General features: G+C 39.6%; 1 protein-coding gene across 3 annotated transcripts in view; it reads left to right on the top strand.

Annotated features, from left to right (window-relative positions):
• Positions 1-9,533, top strand: part of AMD1 (adenosylmethionine decarboxylase 1) — a 23,179-nt gene extending 13,646 nt beyond the window's left edge. The window contains exons 3-10 of one of the 3 annotated variants that reach the window (XM_008069025.2): positions 2,029-2,115; positions 3,716-3,842; positions 4,878-4,980; positions 7,399-7,441; positions 7,542-7,686; positions 7,799-7,891; positions 7,970-8,125; positions 8,852-9,533. In XM_008069025.2, coding sequence (XP_008067216.1) covers positions 2,029-2,115; positions 3,716-3,842; positions 4,878-4,980; positions 7,399-7,441; positions 7,542-7,686; positions 7,799-7,891; positions 7,970-8,125; positions 8,852-8,992 — 895 coding nt within the window. In that variant the 3' untranslated portion in view covers positions 8,993-9,533. The remainder of the gene's footprint in view (positions 1-2,028; positions 2,116-3,715; positions 3,843-4,877; positions 4,981-7,398; positions 7,442-7,541; positions 7,687-7,798; positions 7,892-7,969; positions 8,126-8,851) is intronic. The other 2 variants (XM_021718049.1, XM_021718050.1) reach the window with 2 other exon arrangements.
• The last annotated feature ends 1,921 nt before the right edge of the window (positions 9,534-11,454 follow it).

Raw genomic sequence — 11,454 nt, 5'->3', positions numbered from 1 at the left:
TGCGCTACCACGCCCGGCTGATTTTTTGATTTATTGTAGAGATGAGGTCTCGCTGCCCAGGCGGGTCTCGAACCCGTGGGCTCAGGCAATCCACTCACCTCAGCCTCCCAAAGGCACGGGATTACAGGCTGAGCCACCGAACCCGGCTCGTGTTTAAAGTCTTAATAGAATATAACTGAGAGGAGAATGATAGGAAAAGGTTTGTTAGTATGTCCAGGGGTAGAAGAGAACATGTGCAAGAGTACTAAAATCTACTGGGAACTCTGTCAGTGATGATGTACACAGATAGCGTTATAGATGGATCTGGATTAGAAAAGCTCTAAAAGGAATTCTATGCTTGCTCACATTTTACTTAATGCCTTTTTTTGTGTGGACGTGGAGACAAGATTTTACTCTGTTGCCCAGGCTTAAGTGCAGTGGCATGATCGCAGCTCACTATAGCCTGGACATCCTCTTACTCAAGTAGCCAGGACTATAGGCCCACACCACCACACCCAGTTAATCTTTATATTTTGTAGAGACAAGGTCTTGCTATGTTGCCCAGGCTGGTCTTGAACTCCTGGCTTCAAGCAGTCATCCCTTCTAGGTCTCCCAAAGCACTGGAATCATAGGCATGAGCCACCACGCCCAGCTGAAATTATTTTAAATATCTTTTTTTTTTTTTTTTGAGTTGGAGTCTCACTCAGTAGCCCAGACTGGAGTGCAGTGGCCGCTCCCAGCCACCGCAGCTTCGACCTGCTGGGCTCCAGCTATCCTTCCGCCTCAGCCTTCCAAGTAGCCGGAATCACAGGCATGTGCTACCACGCCCGGCTGATTTTTTTAATTTATTGTAGAGATGAGGTCTTGCTGCCCAGGCGGGTCTCGAACCCGCGGGCTCAGGCAGTCCACTCACCTCAGCCTCCCAAAGGCGCAGGATTACAGGCTGAGCCACCGAGCCTGGCTTTAAATATCTTTTTAAAAACAGCTAATAGCTTTGCACAGTGGAAGTATTATAGTCAATTAGGTTTATCTGAGGTATGATTATTGCTAATAGAAAACTTTTCCCCAGGACTGCATGTAAAGTTAAGGTCAAGTAGAGGAATTCAGTAGCCATTAGCAAGCCCAGTACCTTAAGTTTTAAGGGTTTGGGATGGGTCTCAGTACTCAGATGAGTAACAGTGACCTGCCAGATATCAGGGGCCTTTAATGTTTCTAGCCCTTAATCTGGTAATTTTAAGCTCTCTGTGGAACGGTTTTTAATTATCTGGTCATAGTGGGCACTCTAATGAAAGAGGAAGCACTCTGTAGTTTTTATTCAGATAAATGGAGACTAATGTACGTGTGTATGTGACTTTCATTTTGCTGTCTATCACTTGTTCTTGCATGGTAATTAGCTGCCAATTTGAGAGGTGGAAATAATATCTACGTAGCAGATTACTCTTTCAGGAAGGTTTTTAGACTCGTATTTCTGTTGGATTGGTGAAATGGTGCTTTTAAAAACAAAAGTAGTTTTGTAGTCCCAATACTTTGGGAGGCCGAGAAGAGAGGATTGCTTGAGTCCATTAGTCTGAGACCAGCCTAGGCAACATAGCAAGACCTTGTTTCTACAAAAATTTAAACAATTTTTAGAATGTTTCTTAAGGTTAAAAATCTGTAAATTTGATAGACAAAAATTTTGCATGGAAACTTGAATTTTATTCATCAGTAGTAAGTGATTTTCCTTCACTTATGGGCTTTTGAATTTCCTCTGTAAATGACTTGTTTATATTCTTCTGCCCATTTTCCTTGTATTAATTTGTGAATACATAGTATAATGACCTGTGGTGTTTTTTGTTTTCTTCATGTATAGCATATTCCTTTTCTCTGTATATGTCAGTGTAAACTCTTGAAACAAATTACATTTTGTTATTCATAAGATGGCGCAATATAAAGAATTGGTAAAAAATGTGATCTTAATTAGAAAAAGTTGAGCTTTGTAAAGTTTTTGAGTAGGTAGGTGTTGCTGTGAATTAATTTTGGTGGGTTTTTTTTTATTTCATTGATTAACAGATCCGAGTGGGACATACTTCTGAAGGATGTGCAGTGCTCAATCATAAGTGTGACAAAAACTGACAAGCAGGAAGCTTATGTACTCAGGTGGGTCCTGCGCAACAGCACTCGCTGACTCGTTTCAGACTGGCACTTCATGTGAAATGCCAAGTTGTTCCTTTCAGTCTCAGTTTTGCAGTCCTTTTCTAAATAATATCAATGTTTAGTAACTTGGTTGTTAAGCAGTAGGTTTTGAAGCCTCACCTAATATTCCTTAAGGTAATTGTCATCTTTTCCTTGTAGTAGCAAGAAGGACCTCTTAATGGCAGAAATTCAAGCAAAGTGAAAATTAGCTTCATGCAAATATGATTGCTAAATTGGTATATAAAAGAAAGGTATTCACCCTTTTTACAGTCACAGAGTTAATTTAGTCACTAAATACTTAATGCTTATAGTATATTTTGACAGACCTCGGGGCTGTTGGATTGAACACGGAACATAAGGCTCCAACTTTTTACTAAGTTTGTGTTTGGCATATATATGGAGATGTTTATCAAAATGCTTACTGTGTGCCAAGCCCTGAGGATATAATGCTGAGTAAAAACAAATACTTTATTCCTCATGGAGTTTTATTACCTAGTGAAGGGAATGAGATGGTTATAGAAATGACTTGGTGCAAAATGAGGTAAAGCAGGAATTTAGTAAAGAATGTTAGGCTTTTGTATGAGTCAGCCGTGTGAAAGCTTTTATATTCATGATGTATATGGAGAGCCTCTCCAAAAGACACTTCTGCCATTCTTAGATGCTAGTGTCATATAATAGAAAGGAAGAGAATACAGTAGTGCATTACTTTGCTTGCAATCCAAACATTTAAAAGTTCTATCTGGGGGCAGGATTGGCTGTAGTGGGAATCTGCTGGGGGAGGGGGAAGACACACCTCATCCACAAGGGTACCTGCATAATGAACATTTGGAATAACTAATGCTGAATTGTACCCCACATCTCTAAAATAAAAAATTAATTAAAAAAAAAAAGAAAACAGGAAATTTAGTACCTTTACACATCAGGAAATACACACTTTTTGAATAGTTTTGGAATAGCCACAAATGGATAGCTTCAGCCTTCAACAAACAAAAATCAGTTACCCCTGAAAAGTGTTATAGTCTGAGTGAACACTTGGCTGATATCCCTCGATACCAATAAATTAGGAGGCAGGGAACTGGCAGTTTATTTCTGAATTCAGAATTCAGGGAGACAGACCCTGGCTCTTGACATTTTTTGAACGAGTCTACTCGCCCTTTAGATATCATAGTCTATTTTTATAAATTTAGGGTTGCTGGTACGTATACATTGACTATGTGACTGACAGAACATTGTATAGAGCTTCAGTTACAGCTGCATTTTGTCAGTAGTAACATTTATGGTCTGTATTTCTGGTGCTGGCTACTAAAAAGGCAGCTCACAGTGTTATCAGTGACACCAAACTGAAGAGTTGATTAAGCTTGCCATAAGAGTAAGGGAGTTTTAGCAGAGCTTATTACAAAGTAAAACATTATTCACTATAACATATTGTTGATTAGTAGTTATAATAAGCCACAATTTACATACATTTTTTTAAAGTACTAGTCAACAGTTAAAAATCTACTAACACTTTATCTGCATCCCAATACCTAAACAGTTCTACTCTTTTGACTTTTTTCACCTGCAGTGAGAGTAGCATGTTTGTCTCCAAGAGACGTTTCATTTTGAAGACATGTGGTACCACCCTCTTGCTGAAAGCGCTGGTTCCCCTGTTGAAGCTTGCTAGGGATTACAGTGGGTTTGACTCAATTCAAGTAAGTAATGGAAAACATGACATAAACCTTTTCAAGCATACATGTTAGGATTCTTATCCCATGACGTGCCTAGTAATAAATGTATATACTTACTGCCTCAGTTAAAATGCATAAAAATATGTGGTAAGATGGCGATACCACAGGAGAAAGCAGAAATGCTGAGCCTGGTGCTCAAGAATAGCAGAGAATATGAAGGAAGTAGAGAGTAAGCTGTGGCAAAATTCACATGGAGAGAGAATGAAGAAGCTAGGTGCTCTGGTCATTAACTGCTTGACATGGTCACTTATTATAATAACAAATGGTAAGAAAAGAAGGAAAAGCAAGACACATTTCATACTGAAGAGTTATGTTGAAGAGCAATAGGCAGTAACAGATCTGATAGTTTTCAAGAACTGCGGGGGTTTTTTACCTCTGGTATAATGTTCTGATGAGCAGTTGTGGAATTTTAATGCTTCATTTCATAAGGGGAAGACACATTCTCATTAGGGCTCAATACAGTTTTTGCTGTTACCTATTGATCCTTGTGAGATATAAAGCAATGCGTGCTTAACTTGGATCATTGACTCTTAAAACTAAATATACATATGTTGTACCACAAGACTTTTGCTTACATGAATATTAATCTCACATTAGAAACCTCTGCTCTAGAAAGAAATTTTGTATGTTGTCTTGACAGTTATGACCTATCATCAGTAGACTGGGCTGTGTGTGTGTTTATCAAGATGGGATCTTTATGTTGCCATGGCTGGACTTGAACTCCTGGGCTCAACTGATTGTCCCAGGTAGCTGGGAGTTCAGCCACCCCTTCACTTTGCTACAGTGGACTTTTAGTTCTCTGCAGAATTTTTAAATGCTGCAATATTGTAGTTGTACATTAATGTAAGACTATCCTAGTATCAGCTCAGGTAGCTAATTTGTATACTTTAGAAATGCAGCAATGGGAAATATTTGAGTTTTGGTACACAGAGAATGGTTGATTAGCTTACAAAGTGGTAGAATTCTATGTTCTAAATTTATCTTTTTCCTTTTTTTAAGAGCTTCTTTTATTCTCGTAAGAATTTCATGAAGCCTTCTCACCAAGGGTACCCACACCGGAATTTCCAGGAAGAAATAGAGTTTCTTAATGCAATTTTCCCAAGTAAGTTTAAATAGAATTTAAACATGTTTTCTTCTTGAAGTTAGAGGATGTATCCTTTTGGACATCTATTTTATATGAGAGCATATGTATGCAAATATAGCACACTGTATTTACTTGTTTTTTGAACTTGTTTTTACGCTTTTTTAGCTTGAGTGTTTTATCAGTACTGTAGTGATCTTTATAATAGCATATGTTTCAAAATATAAATTGACACATTTTTTAAGTTAAGCTAAATGAAGAGATGCCATATTACAAGTTTTCTCATGTTTTGTGTAAATACACACTTCTTTTAGAGATAATTGTGCATCCCAAGTCAGTGCTGCGTAATAATGATGAAGGGAGGAAATGAGTGATGACCTGCCACCTGTGGTCTTCTTTTTTTTAAATTTTTTTTCTGAGCCGGGCTCAGTGGCTCAGCCTGTAATCCCAGCACTTTGGGAGGCTGAGGTAGTGAATTGCCTGAGCCCGTGGGTTCAAGACCCGCCTGGGCAACTTGGCAAGACATCATCTCTACAATAAGTCAAAAATTAGTTGGGTGTGGTAGCACGTACCTGTAGTTCCAGCTACTTGGAAGGCTGAGGCGGAAGGATTGCCGGAGCCCAGCAGGTCGAGGCTGCCGTGGCTGGGAGCGTCCACTGCACTCCAGTCTGGGTGACAGAGTGAGACTCCAACTCAGAAAAAACAAATTTTTTTTTTCTTTCTGAGTTGAAGTCTCACTCTGTTGCCCAGGCTAAAGTGCAGTGGCAGACTCATGGCCACCGCAGCTTCGACCTGCTGAGTTCAGGCAATCCTCACACCTCAGCCTTCCAAGTAGCTGGAACTGCAGGCATGGGCCACCACGCCTGGCTAATGTTTTGTTATATTTTAGAGATAAGGTCTTGCCAAGTTGCCCAGGCTGGTTTTGAACCATTGGGTTCAGGCAATCCTCTCACCTCCAAAGTCCTGGGATTACAGGCATGAGCCTCCTTGTCCAGCCTACGTTTCTGGTCTTTGAAGCAACAGAGGGAGAATTTCATCTGAGTCTGACAAGTTCCTCTACTTGTACCTAGCTCACTGGTTCTTCACATAGATTCTATGTCCTTCAACAGTATGAAGACAGATGTGATACCTTCCAGAAAAATGCCCAGTGGTTCATAAACTCTGTTGGGAAACGCTGGCCCAGAATTTTATGTAATAATTGACCTGGCTTAAAAATTATGAACACAATGTAATCACAGTTTGTTCTTGAGCCAAATTAGGAAGATTTTTATTTCATCCCTTGACTACATTTTTGTTTATAGAGGTCAGGGAACAAAAGATTGTTTGATGAGGCCAAAACCTAGGCTATTTTAATAACTGCACAAAGTCACAAGCACGATTATAAAAAAGAAAATGTCCTGACTTGATCCTGTCTACTGATACGAAACCAAACCAGACTATATTAGAGTGTTACAGTTTTAGTGCTAATATCTGCATAGTGTTGATTTACTGTGTTCATTTTTCTTTTATTGTTTGTTTGTAGAGCTGAGGTCTCACTATGTTAACCCAGGGTGGGCTCTAACTCCTGGGCTCAAGCAATCCTCCCTGCCTTGACCTTCCAAAGTGTGATTACAGGTGTTGAGACATAGTGCATGGCCTCTATTTAATATTTTATTTAGAGACGGTCTGGTCTTGAACTCCTGGCCCTTCTTTCCTGCTTCCCAAAGTGCTGTGATTACAGGATAAGCCATCACACCTGGCAGATTTACTGTGTTCAGTGAAGTTTTGAAACAGTACAGGAAGGAAGTGTTGCTTAAAATGACTTATATTAACCAGGCGTGGTGGCTCACACCTGTAATCCCAGCACTTTGTGAGGTAGAGATAAGGATTCCTGAGCCTAGGGTTTTAAGTCCATCCTGGACAACTTGGTGAGACCTCATCTCTACAATAAATCAAAAAATTAGCCAGGAGTGGTGGTGCACTCCTGTAATTCTGGCTTCTTGGAAGGCTGAGGCAGAAGGCTTGCCCTGAGTCCAGCAGGTCAAGGCTGGGGTGGTCATGAGCGTGCCACTGCACTCCAGCCTGGGTGACAGTGAGACACCAACTAAAAAAAAACAAAAAAATGCCTTGTATTTAAGTGGCAGAGTAGATAAATGGGCAACTAAATCCGTCTCTTAAAGAAGCTTTAGCAGGAGAGTAAGCTAGAGCTTCCTCAGCGTCCATTAGGCCAACCATGGTGGGTTGTATCAGTCAGTGACCAAAAAAAGTTATTTTTTTATCAGGATGAAGGGTAGGGGCATTCTGCTTCTCTAGGAACTTACCCACTGAAGGTTCCCTTCCTTCACTCATGACATTTCTGATCATTGGCAAATGGTAGCATTCTTCCTATGGAAAGGACAGTAATAAGCCATCCTGTTGAATGGCCGTGTCATGCTCATTTTATATTCTCTCCCTTGACAGATGGAGCAGCATACTGTATGGGACGTATGAATTCTGACTGTTGGTATGTTTGTTGCAATTTTGTGGATTTTTGTTGTTCAAGATAAGAGTTAATTTAAGCTTACGATTGTCATTTTAGGAACTGTTTTTTTACTTTTATGTAGGTACTTATATACTCTGGATTTTCCAGAGAGCCGGGTAATCAGTCAGCCAGATCAAACCCTGGAGATTCTGATGAGTGAGCTTGACCCAGCAGTCATGGACCAGTTCTACATGAAAGATGGTGTTACTGCAAAGGACGTCACTCGTGTACGTCTCTCAAAGATAGTTGCTGGCTGCTTCTGCATCGGGGCTACATTTTTAAGTTAATTATCAGTTTGTTTTTCACATTTCTATTAAATGCAGTCTCATTTTTTTCCAGGAGAGTGGAATTCGTGACCTGATACCAGGTTCTGTCATTGATGCCACACTGTTCAATCCTTGTGGGTATTCAATGAATGGAATGAAATCGGATGTAAGTTACACATTGCTTCAATAATTATTTCACATTTAAATGTATCCTTTCCATTATTAACATAAAATTTTCTTTCAGGGAACTTATTGGACTATTCACATCACTCCAGAACCAGAATTTTCTTATGTTAGCTTTGAAACAAACTTAAGTCAGACCTCCTATGATGACCTGATCAGGAAAGTTGTGGAAGTCTTCAAACCAGGAAAATTTGTGACCACCTTGTTTGTTAATCAGGTAATTTGATTTCTTATTCATAATAAAAGCTTAAGGGAAATGAGGATAGTGAGGCTTGTCATAAGATATATTCTAAGATGATACACATAACTAGTCACGCAGATACCCAGAGGTGATGCTGTTTGAAGTTACTAACAGGTCAGAAGCTTGGTGTCTCATTAGACTTCTGTCAGTCTTTGTTTTAAATCTAGGCTAGGCTCGGTGACTCAGCCTGTAATCCTAGCACTTTGAGGCTAGTCGATTGTCTGAGCCCGAAGGTTCGAGACTAGCCTGTGCAACTTGGCAAGACCTTGTCTGTACAATAAATAAATAAATAAAAATTAGCCAGGTGTAGTAGCGCACAGCTGTAGTTCTAGCTACTTGGAAGGCTGATGCAGAAGGATCGCCAGAGCCCCAGGAGGTTGACGCTGGGGTGGCTGTGAGCGTGCCACTGCACTTCAGTCTGGGCAACAGTGACACCACAACTCAAAAACAAAAAATCAATCAATCAATCAACCAGTCAGTAAAATCTAGCCCAAGTGATGAACTCTTTCTGTCCTATTCATTTTCCCTGTTGACAGCCCTGGTTGGGGACCATAAAGTGCCCTATTCAACCCATAGGAACTCAGAAAATAAGTTACATGCCATCCTTTCAGTCAGATAAAAGTCTGTTTATTGCATAATTATTGTTTGAAGATACATCTATAGACTGGACACACTAATGGTTCTTGAAATCTTTCTCCCCAGAGTTCTAAATGTCGCACCGTACTTTCTTCACCTCAGAAGATTGAAGGTTTTAAGCGTCTTGATTGCCAGAGTGCTATGTTCAATGATTACAATTTTGTTTTTACCAGTTTTGCTAAGAAGCAGCAACAACAGCAGAGTTGATTAAGAAAAATGAAGAAAAAACGCAAAAAGAGAACACACGTAGAAGGTGGTGGCTGCTTTTTAGATGTTGATACCGGAGGCCATGCTTTCTATAGCTGCCACCTTGTAGTTGCAGAAAGCCCTAGATGTAATGATAGTGTAATCATTTTGAATTGTATGCATTATTATATCAAGGAGTTAGATATCTTGCATGAATGCTCTCTTCTGTGTTTAGGTATTCTCTGCCACTCTTGCTGTGAAATTGAAGTGCATGTAGAAAAAACCTTTTACTATATGAAACTTTGCAACATTTGTGAAAACTCAAATTGGTTTATGCAGAGTGTAATATTTCTCCAGGTATCGTCCAAAATTCCCCACAGACAAGGCTTTCGTCCTCACTAGGTGTTGGCCTCAGCCTATCTGGGACTGTTCTATTAAATTGCTGCCAGAATTTTACATCCAGTTACCTCCACTTTCTAGAACATACTCTTTACTAATGTTATTGAAACCAGTTTCTACTTCATACAGATGTTTTTTGCAACAGCAATTAAAAGTTTTCTTCGAGTTGAGTCCTCTTAAGAAAATGATTCTAGTTTCTCGTTTTCTGTGTTCCTGTTCTCACATCTTCGACCCTTGCATCTATAGTCCACTAATGGATTTCTTTCCTCACATGGTATCTCCCCCAAGCCCCAGATGAAGCAATACATTGTTAACACTGTGGGTTTACACGCTCATCTTAGACCCCATATGGGGAAGGGGGAGATGGTCCCTGGGCTTATTTTCTTTTCAGGGCACAGGAAGTTGTCCTCCTCTGTATGGGCTCTTTCGGAAGGTACTGAGTTTATTCGCAGGAAGGCCCATAGAGAGATGTAGGTTGAGATTGGGGTAGCTTACTGAACTGTGGAAACCACATGCAATTCTTTGTTCCTGAATAATGAGATTATAATGAATTTCCATGCCTTTGCTAACTTACGAAGTAGGGGTATGACAGGATTTTTATTTAGTTGAGTTGATTCAGGGGGATTTCACATAAAGGTGTACTGCCTTCCATAAATCAGCTTGGACTATTCACCTTAACTTTCACATTAGCCACCATTTCCACTAATTTCCATTAGTAGTATACTGCAAACTTTGGTTCAAACCAGAATCTGTGTCTTTCATCTTGTGACTTTAAGGTTCTGTGACTGATGGCATGTGAGTTCATCTGCTCCTCTCACTATGGTGTTCTTTCACCATGACATTTACAAGAATCAAATGAATGAATGCCCAGAATGAGAATTATCCAGGTTATTCAGATACACACCATGAATCAGAATATATGAATGAATGCATAAGTAAAACAAAATTTCAAAAAACTCAGTGGGAAGCTACTAGAAATGCAGGCTTTCAAGAGTTGGCATCTTTTAGCTGTATTTGCAGTGCTGTGAGATTTAAGCAACTGGAACAGCAAAGTTGACTGATTTTATTTTTTTGTCCTCACAATATTTGATAATTTCTGGATTGATGCAGTGATGTTTTTGTTCCTTCCGTATTTATAAATGAAACACCGTTTTTTAGTGTTTCTAAACATAAGGTCTACTTGGTTTGAAATCAAGTGGTTGGAACACTGTTTTGACTTTTTTTGAGCATGTTGTTGATTGAAAGTTTCATTGAGGAAATTTTCAATCAGTGTGATCACTTTGATTCTGTACTGAGCGCAGCACCTAATACTCTGAGGTGCACTGTTTTGAGGACCCAATGCTCAAGGTGGATTTTGTTCTTGAACAGTATCCCAGTAGATTTGATGTTTGTTGGCTTGAGGTCTGGTTTGTTGATTTAAAAAAAAAAATAGATTTAAGGATTCTAATACTAAACCTGCACAGATTTGTGTGGAACAAAGCCTAGAAGAAAGAAGACTGTAGGGTGACTAGTAATCTAGGTGAATCCTAGTATCATAGAGGAGGGACGTTTTGGTGCCATAATTTTTCCCTTCATTGGTGTTGGACTAAAAATCAGTTGAAATGTATTTCTGTATCACAATTTAAGCTTCAATAAAAGTTTAATTGTCTAGTGACATTCTGAAAGTTTTTTGTTTACTTTTGTAATGTACATGACCAAAACTCTACATTTCAAGTTTAACATCAAAACAGTCTGCAGTTGTGAGTTTGGAGATAGAGAAGTTAAAAGTTTGCAGGTGGAATGTTCCAACCTTTATTGTACATGAGGCTTTTAACATTGGTTGGAGATGATGGGACTGTAAGGTTCCTTCTTTCATGGTTATTTCTATTAAACTACAACAAATTTATATGCTTTTTTTCCTCAGTAAAAAATATTTTATTTTTTATTTATTTATTTTTTTTGAGTTGGAGCCTCACTTTGCCACCCAGATTGGAGTGCAGTGGCCCAGACGAGTGCGGTGGCCGGGAGCGGCCACTGCAGCCTCTCCTGCTGGGCACCAGCGATCCTTCCGCCTCAGCCTTCCAAGTAGCTGGAACTACAGGTGC

The sequence above is a fragment of the Carlito syrichta genome, unplaced genomic scaffold (genome assembly GCF_000164805.1).
Source record: "Carlito syrichta isolate Samal-C Ts95f unplaced genomic scaffold, Tarsius_syrichta-2.0.1 Scaffold311768, whole genome shotgun sequence".
Lineage (NCBI taxonomy): Eukaryota > Metazoa > Chordata > Mammalia > Primates > Tarsiidae > Carlito > Carlito syrichta.
The sequence above is the reverse complement of the archived record's forward strand: the minus strand, read 5'-3'. Positions and strand labels throughout refer to the sequence as shown.